Source organism: Dermacentor andersoni, chromosome 3 (genome assembly GCF_023375885.2).
Source record: "Dermacentor andersoni chromosome 3, qqDerAnde1_hic_scaffold, whole genome shotgun sequence".
Lineage (NCBI taxonomy): Eukaryota > Metazoa > Arthropoda > Arachnida > Ixodida > Ixodidae > Dermacentor > Dermacentor andersoni.
The window spans coordinates 98,615,210-98,637,858 of NC_092816.1; the positions used below are offsets into that span (position 1 = coordinate 98,615,210).

Below are 22,649 nucleotides of genomic sequence, written 5' to 3' on the forward strand. Positions count from 1 at the left end.
AAATTTCGAGTGGGCCGGCAACGAAAGAAAATCACAAAATACGCTCAGCATGGTTAAACATCCACGATAACCTTTTTGCGAACGCTCATTAGGTGTTTTCATTGTGCACGCACGTGATTTCGCAATCAATTGGAGAAAATAGCACATTAAGCGAGCGACAATATTTAAGAAAATGTATTTTTAACGCAAGTAACTCGCCAATCGAGTAATCCAAACAGGATGGCGGTTCACAGAACGGTAGAGAGATGAAGCAAGGAACGGGAGTCAGAAAAGTTGTTTTTGTCACGCAGACTCTTTGACAAGAGAACTTGTCTTCTTCGGCGCCCTATGTATGGTGGCTACGTCTTTTGTAATGCAGTATGAGACGGTGACGTTGACTATTTATTGTTATTTGCTTGCGTAGTTCTTGATAGTATAGCTTTGGAGGGCCGTTCGATATAGAGAGCAAAGACGGGAGTAGTTGGAACAAGGACTGCGAAGGCACGGATAGGCAATGATTGTTTTTGAAAAGTTTTATCACCGATTCTGTACTAAATACTTTATCAATATACAGCAAGCCTACGAGGAAGCCTGTTATATTGCGAACTTCAGTTTCAGAGACTGAGTGCGATTCACCAGGCGGGCCTATGATACAAACTCCGATGGAATTTGAAACAGAACCTGCAGGTTAAAAAGAAACGTCACACCACCAACAAAAATAAACGTTGACAGACACAACTTTGGCTCTTCATATAATATGGCACTTTGGCTGAAGTGATTGAAGAGTGTCAGTACATACTCTGGACCACGATATAAAAGGTTCAAATAATGGACAACGTACCATGGCGGTGCGCACAGTGGTGGCGAAGGGTCCGAAGCCGACGCTTGTGTTTACGGCAGAGTTAGACAAAGTGCACAGTGTAATTATTGGAAGAGTGTAGACGCCGTAAGGTCATGCTTAGTCCCAGTCAGTGAAGAAACGTGGCGAGTTGGGCCATCAAACATGTTATGCTGATAGCTTTCAACATGAGAAAACGTGATGGGCCATACCTTGCAAGACTGCATCTTTCGCATGATGGAATTCTGTGCACTTTTCACAGGGTGCAATATGAGTCCATGCAGTGACGGAAGCCGGTGCTTAGAATTTGAAATTAACTTGCCGAACCCTTCAAGGCGAAACCCTTTCCTCTTCTTCTGTAAGCTGCCTTTGCTGGAGTGCCCGCACCGGGAATGATCACTGCGCACATCACAACAGGTGCGACAAAACGCTACTTGAATTTATATGCACATATAATAAAACACACGAAACATTAGGCTTTAAGGCCAGCCCGTATCGGAACCGAACGAAAAAGAGATCTTCTAATAAAATGAAGTCTTATAGTTTAGTGGGCAGTGGCGATGTCAAGTGGTGGCTGCTTCGTAGTTGCGCTGCTTAGGTTCTGAGCAAATAACTATAAAAATCTTTCCACATCAAACTGTTCTCTGATATTGTCGGCGTTAAGAATGTTTCGTGGCGTTTCATGGTAGGACTCTCTAAGGCATTGTTTGCGAGGCGCCTATAGTAATGCAGTTATACAGTGTGGCTGTACATGGCATGCATAAAGGTAAATGATATTATCGACTATACAACTAAGGGCTTCATTTTCAGAGCTCCACATGCAACCAGGGATCCATTGTACCTCAAGGCCTATTTGGAACATGGTATGCAAGTTTGCTTATGCTTTCTACAGTAGGGCGGTGTATTCGTTCCGTGATCACATCAAGATACAAGTAAGTTACGTGTGCCGCTTAGAAAGCGATTTTACGGCTTCATAGCCGATATATTACTGCATTTGGGAGGTTTTACGTGTACCTCATCAGCTGATATTATTCAGATAGCACGGAAGAAACCACACATTATCTCCCCGAGAGTTTGTCTACAGACTATGGTTTCAACACCAATGTAACGTTAAAGCAACAATATGAATATTCCCAGAATTTCACCACTTGCACTTCAAGCATGATGATGGCATGAGTAATAATGATGGGGTTATGATCTCTGGGGTTACCAAACAAACACCACAAGACATTTCTCAATCCCAACACCGCATTCACCATTTCGCGAGCGTTACTCCTGATGTCGATGCGTGCACGAAATGAATTTTTTAAAGTTTAATTGCAGAGACTCGTAACACCGCGGGTCGTAAATTTATTTTCCGGTTTCGAGGTGTTTACTTCTTACTTCATTCAGTTTTCAGTTTGAAGCTAGGCAGTTTGGTTGAAGGAATACGATAAAATACTCTGGTTCTGAAATCGTGATAGTCTTGAAGTTAGGGTGAAATATAGCGGCACTCTTATAGTGGTCCGAAGCCTTGCCTTATTAAACACTGGTCACGTCTCGCGATCCATCGCTGAAAATTCCGCGAGTCGAAGGGGACACAGCCCACAGGGTAATTAACATTTACCGTGCAACAGGCTTTCTAAAAGATATAGTCAAACAACTAAACCAATATTCAATCAATACTTATGCCCAGAAAGCTATACAGACGGGCCTTTTCGATTATGGGAGAGTGAACTGAAGTTTCAAGCTACGCCGTAACTGCGAGCGTTGCGGTTATATTGTTGTTGATGTTTTGCTTTCTTTATTTTTTCAATTAGTGTGAAAGCATTGGAGTGTTCAAAAGTCGGTCTTGTTCATCCGCCATATTGTGTTAGGCAGTGTCTATAACCATATTTCACCGTCATTATTTTTTTATGTATGTCTCAAGCTGTATGTGGCGGGTATAATGATTTTTCTTTAAACTGGTATAAAGAGACGCAATAGGAATGCCGAATTGTATAATGCGAAAATGCCAACAACTTTCTTTCGTGGCAATAGGCCACGCCTACACTTACCCAGTTGGTCTAAGAAAACGTTTTTCAGCCTAAGTGGGCGCTAAAGAAGATTGCCGCGACACATGTTCAAATAATTCCAAAGTTCAGAAATTGGAGGCTTAATATACGATGCAATGTTCCGTAATGGCACAATATTTTTTTTCATTATATGCAGTATTTTTGTTCTTACAGTGTAAGACCTCACATATTTTTTGCTATTTTCAGTTTACCTGTATGGGCTTTATTCATGCTGACTGCTTTCACATGGCACACTTTCTACGTTCGTGTAGTCGACCTCGTCATTTTGGCGTCGAACTCCATTGACATTCTCTCTTCACTTTGTTTTCTTTCATGATTTATTTTCATTTTTGTCGAAGAGGCATGGTGGGTTCATTTTATATGTCTGTGATGTAAGGAGGGTTTGATGCAATGTGCTTTATTTTTGCTATGTTGGATTTAACTGCGCCTATACCGCGAGCTTTACCTACTCCACAGCAAATTGTGGAGTAGATTGTGTAGATTGTGGTAAATACCCACATCTCACGCACTCCAACATCTTGTGAAGCCACCAAATAAGACCTTGTCCTAAAAGAATACCACAGCCCAGAACCAAAGCCCAATTTATAGCTTAGCTACTTCTTTCGAACAGTTGCATTAGGACTTTACAATGGCTGTAAATAAACCACTCATGAAAACCTTGACAGCTTGTAACTCGTGGCATCTAGCCCACTTTGTGCAGTATGAGACGCGGTATTACGTTCCGCTCTCGCTTGACACCAGGAAAGCATGCACATAACACATCTATATTTTCGTAAATATATTATGCGCACACGCAAAATATGGTAATTACGCTAGGCGTATTGTTCTCCCCACTTCCACCGAATATAAAGTCGATGCTGCCATCGGTTGCCTAAGGACAGCAAGCAAGCTTGCAGCAGTATATGAAATTGAGCGAAACCTTCCATTCAATAAGTGCTTTCCAAAACTAATAAGTTAGCCAGAAACGTCACACATCCACCATACATTACCCCTAACATGTCGCTTCCCCCGCGCCTTCCGCCCTGCCCACTGCAGTAAGTGTCTACTCTGTGTCACGCATAATTGTCACAGCACCCTAGGAAACATTGGGCATAACGGCCGTATGAGGCTTTAGAGCACTCGTTCAACAAATTTTTCAGAAAACGTCTATTTCACAGGTAGTCAATTACATTAACAAGTTCATTTGCCACAATGTTCCTTTCTTTCCACTGTGTTTCACAACACTGCACGTTATTGTTCTCTTAACACAGCCGTCTAAATCAAGCACCATTGGTAAAACGTTTATAGAAAGCTTTGGAGACCTTTATTAGGCAATATATGGCGAATACCGTATTCTTGCCGCACACTTCCAACAACTGCGTACATATCTCCCAAAACAAGTACCTTGTTTACAACGTATGTAAGAAGTCTCGCTGCCAAGGTTTAGTTTACAAGAAAGACCAGGTATACCTACTATCGGCTTTACGCACGCACAAAAATTGAGAGAGAATGAGTTTTGAGTAATTGAATGCAAAGCTCGTAAAAAACTAGCCTAAGATAGCTAACGCCCTCCTCCCTCCTAATCTTAGCCCTAATGCATGGCGCCCCCAATCGGAAGATAGTGGAAGCACTCTGTCACAGACTGTTCTTTTAGAACCGTGGCAAAAATTGGGTATAACGGTCGTATGATGATTTCGACCATTTCCGAGGAAAGTTTTGCCTAGATCATACTCAACTGACACTCTTGAATCTCTTTTTTGAGGCTCACCAATAAAATGCATCCGCTTTCATAGAAGAATAAACCCTGGGAAAATTGTCTGAAATTATGCACAATTTCCGTAAAATACTCTTGAAATGCCCTCAAAAGCTCGTAATTGATTTTATACAATGAGATTATGAACGTACAGTTTAAACCTTCATCACATTTCGCCAACAATAATATAATTGTGGTTTGACATTGAGTTTTGTCGGGACGCCGAGCAATGCAACTACGCATTTCTTAATGGGCACCATGGAAGAAAAAAGGAGAAATAGCAATCACATAGTTTCTTTTTCAAGAACTATTGCTTACCTACAATTGGTAAAACCACACTGGATGTCACACATATTATCGCGACCATTTTTACCCCAAAATCGCGATAATTTTTACCCATAGAGGATATCTTCCATGTTCAGTTCCTGTAGGGCAACTGGAAAACATTGTAAGCTCCAACGCTACAAAGAACAAGATTTTAGCAATGTTAATTTATTTGCACAACTAACCCACACAATTCGAAAATTTATCCCAAATCCCCCCTAGAATGCCCTTCTTTCGGTCGACTGTGAACTATATGTGCATATTTTATTTGTCTCCGCTCACGCGGAAAACACGCTTATAGTCCCAGGAACAGCCACACAGTAAACAAGGGAAAGAAGCCTGACCAAAGGTGCACTAACAAAATATTCCTATAATGAATTAGGAAAAACAAGATATAATACCGGTGCAGACAATCGAATATCTAGAATTCTCCTGTCACTGCTTTTCACAAACTAGTTATTTCTCGTAAAGAATGGAACAATTTTAGGTATAGCATGACACTCTTTTTGTGGATACAACCACTGGCGCATACATATTTTCATTGGTAGAAGCGAAATACGATTGACTATGGGTAGTGGCTCATACTGAATTTGAATATATCGCGTACTACATCTGACTCAGACGATCGAAGTGGTCGATGAAGAAGAAAGTTAGTCCTGATTCCGCCACCTTCTCCCCCGGCATCAATTACTGCCTTGAGTAGCGCACTCAGAATTTAATAAAAACCACCATTACTGCAATCAACGAATGACATTCTAAATGGCCGAATTTCGAAACACACGTGTGTCTTGTTTTTAAAGCCAAAATACGGCTTAAAAATAACTTTCATCATTTGCGATTCCAAAGTGTCGAGAGATAGCGGCACTCAATTTTTGGCGATCAAGAGCAGGATATTTTTACATAAGCGCAAATAAATAGAGAAAGAAGGCATTGCTTGGAACAGCGATAACGGTGCGGGCAGTGGTGCATCTTTAGTGCAAGCACGTCCTTCAAGAACACCACATGTTTGAAATAACTGTAAATTCCCAGGATTTTTATTTGTCTTCTACTAGCGACAAGTCTTACGAAAAATGATTTTGCACGCAAAGTAAACACTCCTGAGTTTTGCTTGATGGCTTGGTTCGAGTAGCACGTTGAATATTTCATTTTGAATTTTTTTTTTTTATCTTGCTGCAATATCCTGAGTCGGTGCAGTATAAGAAGCACGCAAATCGGCCGAAAGTTCAGCAGTACAGCTTTTGCCTTCAGGGGACCCAACGACCAGCAGCAATGGTTGCGGTGAGTATAGGCATTTCATGTTTGCTATTTGTTAAAAAAAGGCCATTTCTCTAGACATTTCTAGATTAACTACGGCACATCTTCACTCTTACGGCTGTATTGAGCATGTCTGTACAAGCTTACTGAAACACTGATGAGTTTGAAACTACGCATATACTTTCCATGTAATCTTGTCACTGTTTATACTAGTGATTTACTATGTCGTATATTTAGGAAAACATTCATAAATTTTGCTCTATTTCACAGGCGATAGTTGAATCATTGCTAGTCATAAAAACATTCAATACTTGTAAATTATGTCTTATATTTCTTCTTGATGATATATAGTGTCGAAACATTTTTTTTCCTCGAGGCCATCGCCTATTTAGGGGCACCCATGTACATATCTAACGCATGTTGCAGGTTTTAACTAACGTTATACGTTTCGCCAACTTATTTTTAGTCCACAATAATATCGTACTTTCATTGCAGCTTTGTGCTAGCTTCGTCCTAGCCTTGGTTGCCGGCGCTATGAGCCACCCTGTCGTCCCTGTGGGGGTCGGTTTCGGTTATGTCGCCGCTCCAGGCCCCCTGACCTACGCCAGCACCCCGGGCTTCGCCCCGGTGGTTGCAGCCGCTCCAGCGGTAGCCCGCGTTGATACATATCACGCTGCACCAGCAGTCACTGCTGTTGCTGCTGCCCCAGCAACCACTGTCACGAAAGTGGACACCTACCACGCTGCGCCTGCAGTCGCTAGCGTCGCCACTGCTTCGGTTGCGGCTGCCGCACCGGCTGCCGCTGTGACCAAGGTCGACACTTACCACGCAACGCCAGCTGTCACTAAGGTAACGACAGTCGAAACCGCACCAGCTGTTGCGAAGGTAGCCACCGTTCAAGCAGCACCGTCGGTTACGCGAGTGGACACCACCTATCACGCCACCCCTGCCGTTGCCAAGGTGGCCACCGTTCACGCAGCTCCATCTGTGACCCGCGTTGACACCTACAATGCTGCTCCAGCTGTGGCCACCGTTGCTGCTGCCCCAGTAGTGGCCGCCGCTCCAGCCCTAGCCGGGGTTGCTGCTCTTACTCACGCCTTCCCGGCGGTTCCTGCGTACCACGCTGCTCCACTAGTGGCTGCCGCCACCCCAGTGTATGGATACGGCGTCGGCACTTTGGGCTACGGCCTAGGACAGTATGGCTTCGGATATGGCCTTGGCGCCTACGGCCTCAACTACGGCTATGGCCTTGGCACTCCTTTCCACTATGCCAACGTCCTTCTCCGTAAGAAGAAGTGTAAGTATGATAACTAAACATTTTATTGCATAATGAAATCACTGACTGATGACATCGCAGTGGGCGATGTCTGAAGACTTGTGAATATTAAGATATAACCTAAAGATTTAAAGAAAATTATTCGTTTCTACAAGAGCTCGCTTTCAGTTAGCAAATGTGGCATTCTAAGAAATTTCAAACTCAAGACGTACCAGTGTCAGACTCACGAGCTTTGTTGCCCGTAGAAATTCGCCCAGGGAACATTCCAAAGTGGCAAATTAATTCATAATTTCTTTACAGTGCCATATAGAATATCGATAAGCACTAATAACACTATTTATTCTGTGATTATGCACCAAAGTGACCACCCGGTAAAGTAGGACACCCAACTCGTGGCTTAATTTGATTTCGTGAAATGTCATGTATTCCCCGATTGTACACGATAATTTCTGAGACACCTCGATAACACTAGCCTCCTGTTACTTTTCAGAAACTGAACAAGACCCCGAAGAAATCTGCGGCTGCTCTTGGGATACCCATACTCCTCAAGTCGGTATTTTGAATAAAGCAACACTTGAGGCAAAACAAATTCCATGCATTCTGTTTTACTGTTGAGAAAGTACTGATCGCTGGCAACAATATCGAAGGCCCAGGGGATTTGTGACAGCCAGCGGTTTCAAACTTTCGAGTTCTGGAATACTCTATAGAATATTATTTTATTGGTGACGCATATATATGTATTTCGTTATAGATACAGCAACGTGGAACCTCGATTATATTCCTAAGCAAATCAATCGTGATAAAGTCCTTCGGCTAAAAAATGGGCAAACCTGAGAGAAGCGGTGCAATAAGATTTCTGTTTCAGTAACTGTAACAGGGGCACAGAATGCAAGAGAGCATCTTGCTGCATTGCGGCCAAATATGAGTCACATTGAACGGGCTTCATAGTATTTGTCGCTTCTGGCTGTTCGACTGTTACCTGCTGTGCCTTTTACATTTTGGATATTACGAGAATGCTGATGTATTCTTTTAACAATCTTCTTTCAAACCGTGGGAGCGTAGTATTACATCGTTTTTATATCTGAAATTATTAACATTAGACATACAATGCATGCATTCCACACTATTTGGTGCAAGAACACCTTCGGAGGAGGAGGAGCACTGCTCCTGTCACCTACGCTTGACGTTTTAAAGAAGAACCTGGTGTGCAAAGCATTGGCCTAAAACTGTTTCCTCAAAATACAGACAAGTCTGAGAACTCTGCTCTCTGTTTTTAAACAACGTTTATGTTTTACGTGGCATGCCATACCATTATTAGCTTTGCTTGTGCTTCACGTGACCCTTTCCTTCGCGCAGCTCTATGGCAATCTGGCCTCGCATTTATGGTGATACAACTGGCCACTGTATGCTCACCTTGCAACGCATGCTTCCTTCCAATACATGGAAGGCTTGTGTATGGGTGGCATGAAAATCTTTTTGCCGAAACGACGCGCGACGCCGGATTTTCTGCGACACAGGGCCCCTAACGCTGTCGCTTTACAATGGTGTCTGTAAGGCAAGTGCGATACACATTCCGTTAAAATACATGGGGCTCCATCGAAAACACATGGGGTTCTGGTGGGGCAGCTTGAATTTGGGAGTGGGTCAACCTAAATTTGCGGGTGATATGGTGGTGGGCCAAGGTAAATGTGGGGATCAGAGAGGGTTGTTCCAACCTGAACTTTGGGTGATATGGGGGTGGTTGTAATACGGGGCTGGGCCAACCTAAATTTGAGGGTGATGCGGGTGTGGGCCAACCTAAATTTGGGGTGATATAGGGGTGGGCGAGGCTAAATTTGGGGCTGGGGCCACCTATCTTTGTAGGCGATACCAACCTCAACTTGGAAGGTGGTAGGAAAACCTATATGTTCCGGTGGTGCGGGGCTGTGCCAACCTGGAATTCGCCGTGATATGGGGGTAGACTAACTTGAGTTTCTGGTTGGAGCAACCCAAATTTGGTGGTCGGCCAATGTGAAACTTGTGGTAGGCCAACCTAAATTTGGGGCTGATATAGGGGTGGGCCAACCTAAATTTGGGCATGATATGGAGTGGGCCAACCTCAATTTGAGGTGACTTGGGCGTGGGTCAAGCTAAACATCGGAATGGTACGGGAATGGGGAAACCTAACTTGGTGCTTGGGCCACCTAAATTAGGGGTGACATGGGAGTGGGCCATCTTATATTGGGGGGTGATATGGTGGTGGGCCACGAGAATTTTGGGGTTATATGGGTGTGGGCCAACATGAACTTAAGGGTGAAATGTGGGTCGGTAAATTTTAATTTCTGAGAAGGCAAGCATACTTTACAGGTAGTAAAACGTAAATTGGAAATACAGGGTGGGTCAAGTTAAATTTCAAGTCGGCCGACAGGGAAATAAAAGCACAAACCAAGCTAAACATGGGTAAATATTTACCATAACGTTTTGCGAACGCTCATTTGGCGTTGTCATTATGCACGGAGGTTATTTTGTTATCAACTGGAGAAAATAGCACATTAAGCAAGCGAGAAGGTTTAAGAAAGGTTATTTTTAACGCAACTAACTAAACGATCGAGTAATCTAAGAAGGACAGTAGTTCAAAGGACGATGGAGAGAGGAAGTGAGAAAGCGGGGTGAGAAAACTTGTTTTTGTGAAGCCGAGTTTTCGACAAGAGAACATGTCTTCTTCGGCGCCCTATGTATGGTAGGTCTGTATTTTAGAGTGCAGTGTGAGACGGTGCCGTTGACACTTTATTGCTATCAGCTTGGAATGTTCCTAATAGTGTAGCCTTGGTGGGACGTTCACTATAGAGAGCAAAGACCGGAGTAGCTGGAACAAGGACTGTGAAGGCACGGATGGACAATCATTGTTTTTGAAAAGTTTTGTCACCGATTCTGTACTAAATACTTTATCAATATACAGCAAGCCTACGAGGAAGCCTGTTATATTGCGAACTTCAGTTTCAGAGACTGAGTGCGATCCACCAGGTGGGCCTATGATAGAAACTCCAGCGGAATTTGTAACAGAACCAGCAGGTAAAAAAGAAACGTTACACCACCAAACAAAAATAAAGGTTGACAGACACAACTTTGGCTCTTCATATAATATGGCACTTTGGCTAAAGTGATTAAAGAGTGTCAGTGCATATTCTGGACCACGATATAAAAGATTCAAATAATTGGCAACGTACCATGGTGGTGCGCACAGTGGTGGTGAAGGGTCCAAAACCGACGCTAATGTTTACAGCTCAGTTTGACAAAATGCATAAAGTGTAATTATTGGAAGAGTGCAGAAGCGGTAAGGTCATGCGTGGTCACAGTCTGTGAACAAAAGTGGTGAGTTATGCCATCAAACATATGCTGATAGCATTCAACATGACTTATTTTGTTATAGCGCTAGCTTGACACGGACAACAGAAGGCACATCTGACACAGACAGCTTCAGATGTGCCGTCTGTTGTCCGTGTCAAGCTTGCGCTATAACAAAATGAGATATGCCATACCAACAAGCCCCTATTGCTATCCTCATCGATTTCAACATGAGAAAACGTGATGGGCCATAACTTGCAAGACTGCATCTAACGGAACATGGAACTCTGTGTACTTTTCCCAGGGTGCAGTATGTGCCCATGCCGTAACCTTACAGTGAAGGAAGCCGGCGCCTAGAATTTGAAATGAACTTGCCGAACCATTGCAAGCGACAGGCTTTCCTCTTCTTCATTAAGCAGGCCTCCGTTCGAGTGCCCCACCGGGTATGATCAGTGCGTACATGACAACAGGTGCGACCAAACGGTACTTGAATTTATACGCATAAACAATAAAACGCACCAAACTTTAGGCTTTATGGCATGCCCGTATCGCAATGAAAAATAGCGATGCTGTAATAAAATTAAGTCATATAATTTAGTGGGCAGTGGCGATGTCACGTGGTGGCAGTTTCATGGTTTCCTTGCTAAGGTTCTGAGCGAAAATTTATAAATATTTTTCCACATCAAACTGTTTTTTATTTTTGTCAGCGTTTAGAACGATTTCGTGGCGTTTCATGGTAGGGGTTTTAAGGCATCGTTTGCGGGGCGCCTACAGTAGAGCACCTCTTTATCGTTGCTGTATATGACATGCATAAATTTAAATGATATTATTGACCATAAAGCTAAACTTCATTTTCACAGCTGCGCATCCAACCAGTGATCTATGCCACAATAAGGCCAATTTGGAACACGGTGTGCATGTTTGCTTATGTTTTCTACAGTAATACAGTGTTTTAATTCCATGATCACATCAAAATACGAGTAAGTTACTTGTGTCGCTTAGTAAGCCGTTGCGCGAGTTGATAGACGAAATTCTGGGCGCTATAACGTAAAACTATTCCAAAATTTTCTATTCCATTTCTGCAATCAGCCCTCCACGATTGGTCAAAAACTTTTTTGGACCACCCCTACTTCACCTGTCTGTCACGAGATGTCACGAAAACCGCGATAGCTCCCCATCCGATATTACGTGCACACGATTATTATGCATAATTTGACTGAACAAAAGAAAAATAGTTATTTCTGATTCGACGCCTTTTCGCCATTAGCCTTAGGCTATTGGTAAAATGTCTTCGGGCTGCACCCACTTCATCTGCCTGTCACGCGACGTCACAATACCGCAAAAGCTAACTGCGTCAATGTTACGTGTACGCGTTAAAGATGCATTAATATGCGGAAAGACACTGAATTTTCTTCTGAATAGCCGCAGGCTGCCCCGTTCCGTAAGGAATAAAAGATGGCTGCCGCCGATCGCTCAGGCACTGGCTACTTGCACATGCCGAAGAGCATGGGTATATTTACGTATAATAACGCTTTTTGCGTGGCGGTGTAACGTTTTCGAGCGCTTTCGGCATGTTTACGACCTCTCTCAGCAAGCTTTTCTTTGCTGAGGGTCCTTTATAGCGGCATTATTAACCTTCCGTTGCATGCCGCCGCAATTTCCGACCACACACAGCAATATAAGTAAGGGAAAGCAGACCAATGGACGACGCCGGCACCACACTCTTCATCTCGTTATCAATTTTCAGTGCAGTGGCTCGGCCCCCTTTGAATCCCACTCCACTTGAGCGTGCTCCTTGCCTCTTGTCAGCCAGTTAGATAAGACAAGCCGCTCAGTGTAGGCAATCTTGTTCGTTCATAAAGCAAACAAAAGTCACTCCTATGAAGGAGGAGAGCATTTGATTGATCTGTTCAGAAAACCCTGCGGATGACCGCCCGATGCTTTCGTCGGCGCTTACGCAAATTTGACGTCAGGAGATATGAATAAAAACATATTAGAATAGTTTTATGTTATAGGGGCCCAATATTTCGACTGGGAGATTTTACGAGGGCCTCATCAGCCGATTTTATTCAAATAGCATTGCAGAAACCACACATCTGCTCCCCAAAGGTTTGTGCACAGACAATGCTATCAACTTGAAAGTAGCCTTAAAGTATTGATATGAATATTTCCGGAATTTTATCACTTGCACTTCAAGCATGATGATTGTAGGGGTAATAGTGATGCTGTGGAAGTTACTCTGCTGTCAACAAACAAACACCACAGGACATTTCTCCATCCCAATACCTCATTCACATTTAGCGCGCGTTACTGCTTGTGTTGATCCGTGCATAAATTGAAATTTTTTTAGACTGAATAGCAGGGGCTCGTAACATGGCGGATCGTAAATCTACTATCCGGTTTCGAGGTGTTTACTTCGTGGTTCAGTTTCAAGCTTTGAAGCTAGGCCGTTTGGTTAAAGGAATGCGATGAAACACTTTGGTCCTGCAATCGTGATAGTATTGCAGTTAGGGAGAAATACAGCTGCACACTAATAGTGATCCGCGGCTTTGCCTTATCAAACACAGGTCACGTCTCGCGATCCATAGCTGAACAATCCGCAAGTCGATGGGGACACAGTCTACAGGGTAATAAACATTTATCGTGCAACAGGCTTTGTAAAAAAAAATATATAATGAAAGAGCAAAACCAATATTCAAGCGATACTGACGCCCAGGAATATATATAGCCGGAACTTTTTGATTATTAGAGAGTGAACTTAAGTTTCAAGCTACGCAGTAACTGCGAGCGTTGCTTTGATTTTGTTGTTGTCGTTTTGCTTTTTTTATTTTTCGATTGCTGTGAAAGCACTGGAGTGTTCAAAAGTCGGTTTTGTTCAACCGCCATATTGTGTTAGGCAGTCTCTGTCACCATATTTCGCCGTCATCTTGTTTTGTGTGTATTTCTCAACCTGTATATGCCGGGTATGCTGTTTTCGCTTTAAACTGGAAAAAAAAAAGAGAAGCAATAGGAACGCCGAATGAGGGGCCAAATTCACAAAGCTTTTATTTCTTCTGTGATCTGCGCCAGTGGTCCGTTGTCCTTGCGCGCAGTATGTCCAGAATCCGGAATGGCTCGTCCGAACAATTCTAGCGTAAGATCGCGTTGTAAGTACAGGCTCAGTTTCTTCATTTGGCTGCAGGTTAATAGGACCAACGAAAATAAATTTACGAGGCTGTTACGATCACGGTTAGTAGCAGCTGCGAGACTACATTCCCTCCAATTCACGCCGCCTGGTGACGTGGAGGTCACGCCTTAGCCTGCCGCAGCAGCAACATTCATTTTTTTGCGAGAGTACTACGTTGCTCATTATGCGACGCCACAGTCAGCAGGAACCAGCGGCAGAGACAAGGTGCAAAAATTAAGTCACCTAACTAAAGGCCGAAAAGTGACCATGGTGAGGATTCGACCCTGTGCCCAAACGTCCCAGCTACTACTCCGAAGCCGAGCGCGCTGACCCCTGCGCCACTCTTTCCCTTTTTTTGGATTTGAGTACTGTATCTACCCAGCGACCAAAACAGTCCTAGACGCGTCTAAAAGCCCAGAACAAACACTTCGCAGTACATATATTAGAGCAAGCCGCTCTCCCAAAATGAGGCAAAAGGGTGCACTGCTTCAAGAATAGATACCAGTTTGTTTGGAAGCCTCGTTGATGTTAAAGTCCTTTTTGTGAAATCAGCTGAGTGAAATGTAACTGCAAAGATACAATTGGTTCTTAATGGCGGTCTAATATGTGTTTTCCATAGGCTGTGAATATCAAGAGGTTATCTTCTTTTGGGACGTTCCCCAAAGGACTTTTAAAAAGAGGCAGAAAGCAGCAACATTACGCCCCGAAACATAACGTAGTAGCATTAAACTTAGCAACTTCTTGCCGCAGCACTCAACTCACGTACATAACTCAGCGACACACTCAGCGACAGGTGATGCCCTCGCATTTACACATCATTATAATTGCTTAAGAATCCCCATATTTTTTTCTTTTTCTTCTCAGATGGGCGCCCATTTCGTTTGAGAAGCGGGCGCATGCGAAACCCTGGGGTAGCCCTATCCCTGCAGTCGTTGCGCACCGGCCTCTACTTTGGAAAAGCCTGGCAAATTCGGTGATGGAAGCGTGGGCTCCTATCTATCTCGTAAATTTTTGCTAAATGTTCGCTGGAGCCCTGTATTAAAAAAAGGCAACATATTTGTCTCTTTGTATATTGGTGTCCCAATTTTACATGCACCTTTTATTGCCTGCTTATTCACGTTGACGTATGGCATTGCTCTTTTGTTAGCATTTTTTTAATAAACATGTTGTAATACAGCGCGACAGAAGTAGACGAACCACACCACACAGAGCGCAATATTACAACTGTTTATTTCAGAGTTTTTCCCAAGAAACTTTATAACGAACTGGTCCTATTTGCAGCTCTATTTGTTGGACTGTTTACTAAAGCTTTCCTTTTGTGTATGAAACTCCACTATAGTGCTGCATTTAGGAATAATTCCGCCTACCCCAGCATGGCGAAATTCTTCAAAATCATGGCTCAGATTTTTCGCTCGTAACCAGTGGGATTCTGGGACGTTAAACACCAAGTTTTCATTTTATTTTGATTTAGAGCATTTATAAACATCCCTTAACTCACTCAGTCAAAGGACAGGAAGGCAGGCTGTGTTTACAATCGTTTTCTATACATTCAGCGGTGTATGGAGGTGTTAAAGCACGTTACAGTAGCATTCTACGTATACACACAAAATCTCGAAAACAAGCGTATCTGCAGCTTGCACTGAAACAGCCGCTGAACTGGAAGCGTGATACAATACAGATCATTGTTAAATGTTCTGTGATTATAGGGCGCTCAAATGGTCCATTTCTTTCAAGTTCCTTATGGATTGCGGGCAAAGTGGACAGCGACACAAAAGAAAGCTCAGCACTTTTCATGGGTGCTTCTTTTTTCTATTCGTCATCCCGTCATCCCGTCATCCAGTTATAATGTGCTGTTGTTCCTGTTTAGCACGTCGGAAAATCTGTGCAACAGAAATCATGCAGCACTGTTTAATTGTGTCGGTCATATCCGAATGGCACCTTGTAAGGTTTCTCCTCATTTCACCGAAAATAATTTCTTGCTTTGCTCTCCTTAAAAAAATACCGACCGTCGTGTTTAGGTCAGGTGAGCAGCAAACCTCAAGTATTTTTCTAACTTCAATTAAAAGGACACGACTTCAGCTTGCTGGCTGCATAGCTTTCCTTAAGTAATTTCAGATGAATACCACTGTTTGTAAAGATCCGGGAGGCTATTCTTTAGGAGAACAAAGTAAGGAGTAAGTAAGAGGCCTCAGCTAGCCCGGATCAGTTCAAGAGCGTGTGGTAGTAGTCAGGTGCTGTTTTTCGCAAAGGAGCAGTGGGAGTGGTGGGGCAAACGTCAACGTTGCCATAGCAAACGAACCTCTGAAGATCTCGCTGTGGCCCTCAGCCTCGCAAAAGTGCGATAATATTTTTCAGTCCATGCATTTTGCGCAGTAAACTCTGTTAGCGAGACAATCTTAGTTTTCAGAGCGATTTGCAAGCTTGTACGTTGTGTTTGGGTCTGTGAGTGTGAGTGTCCGCCAGCAACAGATATACTTAGGTGATCATGACGCCTGCCTCCGTCGTCTTCAAAGTACAATGGATACACACAGGATCACGTGCGTTTAGCTAAAGCTTTTACAGAAGTTTCGTTGGCTTTTTCTTAATGCTCGTAAGCAGCACACATTTCCGGCGGCTCGTAGCACTGCAAGTTCGAACCCCGCGCCTATCTGCTCCAGCGAGCTGACTGGAGACACAAAGAGAAGTGGCACACCAACATGACTGCATTTCCGGTTCAAAAAACGTGATGTCAGAGCCTCTCCTATTTTGTTTATTTCCTCCTTGTTTAGTATCGTTATTTTTGAAGTTTGGTTCCCTCTGCATACAATATATACTATCTTTAGCCAAAACCATTTTCATGTACGTAGCAGTCACGTACCAAGTATGATAAATTTAGCAGCATCGCATTATGAGAAAACCAAAATAAAAAGAGTCGGGGATGATCTTGTACATGTAATTTTACTGGACCAGTAAACGTCACCAGCGTTACCGGAATTGTCGGTACAATTTATTACGGCGAATAGCAGAATCAAGGCAGGTGGTACCGTCAATCGTGTTTGTTCGCACTTCACACTTTCGAACAAGTAGGGCAAGACGTAAGTTACGCAAGTAGGTAAAGGTTAACGCCCAAGGAGGCGTACCTCCGATGGAAGCAGGGCTACATACTAATTACTTTGGCATGGCCGCTTTGCACTATCGAAGAGATATTACGTACTTGCCCTGCACGAAGACGAAGGCTGGTTTGAAGCGAAAGGCGCACCGAACAAGACATACATAAAGACCTAAGTACATGTGCGCGTGCCCGAGCACGACAGCTCGGGCACACGCGCCTCACGCATGGCCTGACGGTGCAGGACAGATCGTGCGCGTCGAAGCGCGGCACGAACACCGATATCTTCTCGAGACAAATATAGGTGCTCTGACTACTTCACAAAAGTACGAAATGATGTCTACCTAGACGAAAATAGTGAGCTAAGTGGGCGCGCGTACGCGCGTCTTGTAGGTTCAAACCGACATTCCTCGTGAGGCAAGGCAAAAGCAAGGCGCGCGGGTGCGACGTTTCGCCCGCCGGCAAGCGTACGTATTGTTTTGACTTCGGGGTAGAGGCCGAGAGATGTATTCTTCCAGCAGACGAAGAAGAAAGGAAAAAAATTATAGAATATTTACAGACAGTGTATGATAGCGTACCGTCTGATGCGCTGTAAGAGAGCATCAAACCGACTGGGTGGCTGGAGGGTACTCTGTCTTCACAATGGGCCTGTTCTCCCTTAAATCCCTTTGGCGACTTCTCGTCAGCAGGAACCAGGCGGGGTGGGTGCTGAGGTCACCCGCGTCGAATTCTTGATTCGTCGCGGAGAAGTGGGAGCTCCGGTCGCCATGATGGCAGGGGCGTAGTATAGCAGCTACCGTTCCTTTGGTGATAGGCACGTAGTATGGCACAACAGCCTATAATCACACAAGGCGTCTTGTGTGTGCGAATATCTCTCATGTGTGTCGTCGTCTAGGTGCCTCTCACCTTAGAATATGCTAAATCAGCACGCTCGGTTCTCCATCCTAACGACGAAAGCTAACATCACGATCTATTTCTTTGCTATACCACATGCGTGACTCAAAAAGTTTGACCTGCAATTATAAAGTTTCCTGTAATAATTTCTGCAAATAACATTGGCGCTTCGATATTTCAGGTTTCAGAGAAGTGACGATCATCGCTTGATTTCTCTATCGTTTTCACTTGTTGCTTGAAGTTTTCTTTTGACGATTTTCAGTACGCCTCATGTTTCTAAATCATCGAGAACTTGTGGGCTTCTGATCCAATAAAGTCCATATGTCTGTGCGCACATGTCTATTCATTGCAAATTGTCGCATATATAACATATTTTGTTGTTGATATAGACCAGCGTGGAAAGTCACGAAGCTGTTCGATGCCGGAAGGACGAAGTTGAGGTGAACCCGTGTATGTACTAACAATCTTTGCCACCCTGAGTAACCCGCCACGTTTTTGGCTTCCCTAGGGACAAGCGTTCCCTCTAGTAATTTTTATAGAAGGCTCTATATATGCCTGAAACACCAGCGCACAAGCGCTTCGACACGCTCTTTGTTTGCTACGTTATAACTGTTGCCTTGCAGTTCACGTGCTGTCTGTCAGATATATGAATTCGGGAATCAGACCCGCAACGATCAATTGTGAAGTCTGCAAAGGCCACATATGGGAAAGCTCGTCGACCAAGGGCTTTCACCTTGTCGTTTTGCTAATGGATGGCACTGCGGATAGTGAATTCCTGTTTGTGCACTCAAGCTGCTTACTTTAATGAAAGTGAGCTGGACTGCGTGGCACTGTGCAGTATTTTCCAGGCGTATTTCTTGAAGTGGCACTGGAGGTTTATTGGTATTTTCCAGTGCTGCGAACATGTCTAAGGAGGGAGGGAGGTATCTAAGCATATGAGGTGTGGGGGCTTATTTATAACTTAAGTTCTCGGTAGCAGACTTAATGGTATCAGGGTATCACTTCAGTCGGGGAGTGTTGTTCTTTAATTAGTGTTTATAGTAATAAGAGCTGTTCTTGTTATGACATAAAGCAGAATTTTGAGTCGCTGAATGTCGGTCTTATGCAATTTAGTCATTAATGCGCAGAGCTCGTTACTAGACAATATGAAAAAGAAAGAAATAGAAAAATAAATTCATACGAAATCAAATATCATGCTTTCCATGAGGTGAGAATATTTAAAGAAAAAAACTGTCCGAAGCCAAAATTCACCGCATGAAATTCCGCTGCATGCGTGACACACGTCCACGCTTATTGAAGCAATACTCACGCCGATGTGTTCCTTCATTTACATTTTGAGCAGACGAAAAGTGTTCTAGTGCGTGTTTTGTTCATGCTGTTGCCAAATACACGGGTTCTCGTGTCTGGAATGTAAGTTCATGGAGGAAGTGGCAGACGATATTGTTAGCGTGGGGCATACCATATAATATTGTGCACACGACTGAGAAGTCTTCTTTCGGTTTTTGTTAAACCTAAATATATTCATCTCGCAAGCAGTGGCACTCGATTACCAAGTTGGGAGAACGGCGACGAAATAAAAAAATCTGGGGTAATTCTTTTTTTTTTTCACTGCAAGCACTTACTTATTTTTTGCGAGGATAACGGCTTCAATTTTTCAACCTACCAAAGCACTTTATTTTGCTAGAAACGCCAGTCACGTTTTTGACAAAAGTGCGTCCGCCATACCGTAATTCTAAAGCAAACCCAGCACCTACAGATAAAGAGCGTTTCTGTGCATATGAGTTTTTTTTAGTATTCTTGTAAGAAGAATTGTACAGTTCTTTATTGCTTCTGTGTTTACACCCCTTTCTTTCAGTAACATGGAAGCGTTTGTTTACTTCTACAAGGACTCTCATTTTCAGAGTTCCCAGCTAATTGTTTCATTTGCAGTATGACTCTAAATAAATGCATTTGGTTTGCTGTGCTGTGCTGTGTTGGAATTTTGTTATTGCACGCAAGCTATCATCATCGTTAATTTACCCATAGTGTCAAAATCGCGCTGATTCGCTGATCTCTGCTTACGTTTATTTCTCTGTGTCTTCAAGAAAGCCTTCGGGACATTTGGGCCATTCCGCATACCTTCTTTTACGGTTATTTCGATTTCCGATGTATGCTTATAACTTACGATGTTTCAGAGATTAATCGCAACGCACTGATTTAGTGCGCTCAATCAGGGATATTACTATGCCCATTCTGTCGAACTGTCTCGTTCAAACAACAGCAGTATTTCTTGACAGATGTTGCTGCAACGTACTAATATTGATAGGTACTACAGCTATATTGTCACGCTCAGGAGAGCGTTTTTCATCGTATTATCAAACTTAACACCTTGTCGCTGGGTAAAAAACGGGCTTGATGTATCCGAAATTTCTGTAACATTCTCGCGGATTCTAGAGCAGGAAGGTCTTGTCTAATCCGATAAGACGCGCGATAAGAACACGTTGTGCGTTTTAAACTGCCCGCCAGCACCAGTGGTCAGCCGGGAATGCGCTGTAACAAGTTTATAAATACAGTAAACCCTCAGTTGTACGAACGTTGGTTTATCGAATATTTCAGAATAACGAACTTTTTAAAAATCCCCGGCAGTTTTCTTATAGATTCTATGCAAAAATGTTTCACTTAAACGAATTTCAAAACAGTCAATATTTCAGTATAACGAACTCGCTCAGAGGACCAAGGCTTATTTTTACGATCAGGACAGATGCCCGCCCTCATCAAGCCGCCGCTCTAGCGGCAATGTAACATCACTGGCGCTACAGCACCCCTGGGGCAAAGCGGCGGCGCGGGAAATGAACGGCAACGAGGCATGGCCTCCGAGATTGCCCGCACAAAATGAGGAAGCATGCAATCTCGGAGGCCATGAACAAAGTAACATCGCTGGCTCTTACAACGCCGCCAGAGCAAAGCGGTGATCTGTCACACCACAAAAACCACGTGGTGTGTCTTTTTTTCCGACCGGCTAGTCGTGACATGGTCGTCGTCTCTTTCTTTCGAAGAAGACGAAGTAAAGACGAAGAAGAGGCAACTGCCAAGCCAGTTTCAATGCCTATAACTCTAGATGAGTTTGTAGGGTACATTGGAAAGTTGAGAGACTTTGTGTCTCAACAGCAAGCTGTGCCAGAAGAATTGTACAAAAACATTGACTCTTTGGACAGTTTTGTTACTTCCTGTGCTTTAAAAGTACAAGTGCCGAAGAGAGAGAGAGAGAGAAACTTTATTGCAATTGTAAAGATTTGAAGGAGGGGTGGTCGGAGCCTCTCAGTCCAGGGCCCCACTGGCCTCTGCCGCCTGCCTGACCTGGCTAATTAAGGACTTTTGTCCTGCCAGGTCGGAGCGGGCGAGCTGTGCCTCCCACTGCTCCATTGTCCTACTGGCATTTGGCCTATGAGGGTGCTTAGTGGACTCCCAGGTTATGTGTATTAGGGTAGGTATGCCACCGCACCAAGGACAGTTGACCCTATAACGAGTTGGATACATGGCGTTTAGCAATTTCACATGGGGGAACACCCCGGTCTGTATCTTACGCCAATCGGCGGCCTCTTCCCCGTTAAGTTGTAGGTGAGGCGGCGGGTATTTTCTGCGGACTCCACGCTGATGGGCAAGGATGTCTTTGGCATTTAAATTGGTGAAATTTTGTGAGGGATAGTACGGGTGGTTGGGGTTAGAAGAGGACGCCGTCGCTCGGTTAGTGAACCCTCGAGCTAACGCGTTAGCCTTTTCGTTCCCCTGTACCCCCGCGTGGCCCGGGCACCAGAGTAGGCGATGATGATGGTTGAAGGATTTGGGGATTATCGCGAGGCTAGCCGCAGTCACGTGCCCCTTGAGAAACATGCGACATGTCTCCTGGGAGTCCGTGACCGCGACCGAGTCCCTTTGCGAACGCTCCGCGTGAGCGAGTGCGATCGCCACTGCTAATATTTCAGCCGAGGTGGGTGATCCCGCTGTGGCCGACGCGGTAATTTGCTGTTGGCTGATAGCGTTCACGACTGCCAGGGCGTACCTCCTTTGGTAGCGCTGCCCGGTCGCCTCTGCATACAGAGCTGCGTCCGTGTAGTACGTGTTGTACCTATGGTTATTAGAGTACGCTGATTGAATGTGTTGTGCGCATGCTTTGCGCCTTTCTTAGTTGTACTCGGGATGCATATTCCTTGGAATTGGGGATACTGTAATTTTGGATCTCATCGAAGGAGGAAGAGGTAAGGCCTGCTCTGTGAGATAAATGGGGTATGCTGGGATATTGAGTCTAGCCAATATTGCCCTACCAGTTTTTGTGAAGCTGAGGCGCTCCCTCTGTCGCATCAGGGTGGCTTGCCTCAGTTCGTCGAAAGAATTGTGCACTCCCAAAGCTAACATGCTCTCCGTGGAAGTACATTTAGGCAGGCCCAGAGCAGCTTTGAAAGCGGTTCGGATTATTGTGTTAGCCTGCTTTTCCTCCTCCCTGTTCAGGATTTGGTACAGTAAGCCATACGTTATTCGACTAATCACTAAGGCCTGTACGAGCCTTAGGGTATCGTCTTCTCGCATTCCCACTTTTCGATACGTCACACGACGTATCATTTGGGCTATGTTGTTGGCTGTGGATTTGAGGGTCTTCAGTGTCTGTACTGCTCTCCCGTCGCTCTGAAGCCACAAACCCAGGACTCGCATCGTGGGTACCTCTCGGACTGATTGGCCCTCAACC

General features: G+C 44.2%; 2 protein-coding genes across 2 annotated transcripts in view; both read left to right on the forward strand.

Moving 5' to 3' along the window:
* Positions 1–1,213, forward strand: part of LOC126541206 (uncharacterized) — a 39,831-nt gene extending 38,618 nt beyond the window's left edge. The window contains exon 6 of the mRNA XM_072286861.1: positions 1,080–1,213. Coding sequence (XP_072142962.1) covers positions 1,080–1,213 — 134 coding nt within the window. The remainder of the gene's footprint in view (positions 1–1,079) is intronic.
* Positions 1,214–6,715: 5,502 nt separating this feature from the next.
* On the forward strand, positions 6,716–7,495 carry LOC126541196 (uncharacterized). The gene has a single exon (XM_050187881.1). It carries the CDS (start codon positions 6,716–6,718, stop codon positions 7,493–7,495), a length of 780 nt encoding a protein of 259 aa, XP_050043838.1.
* The last annotated feature ends 15,154 nt before the right edge of the window (positions 7,496–22,649 follow it).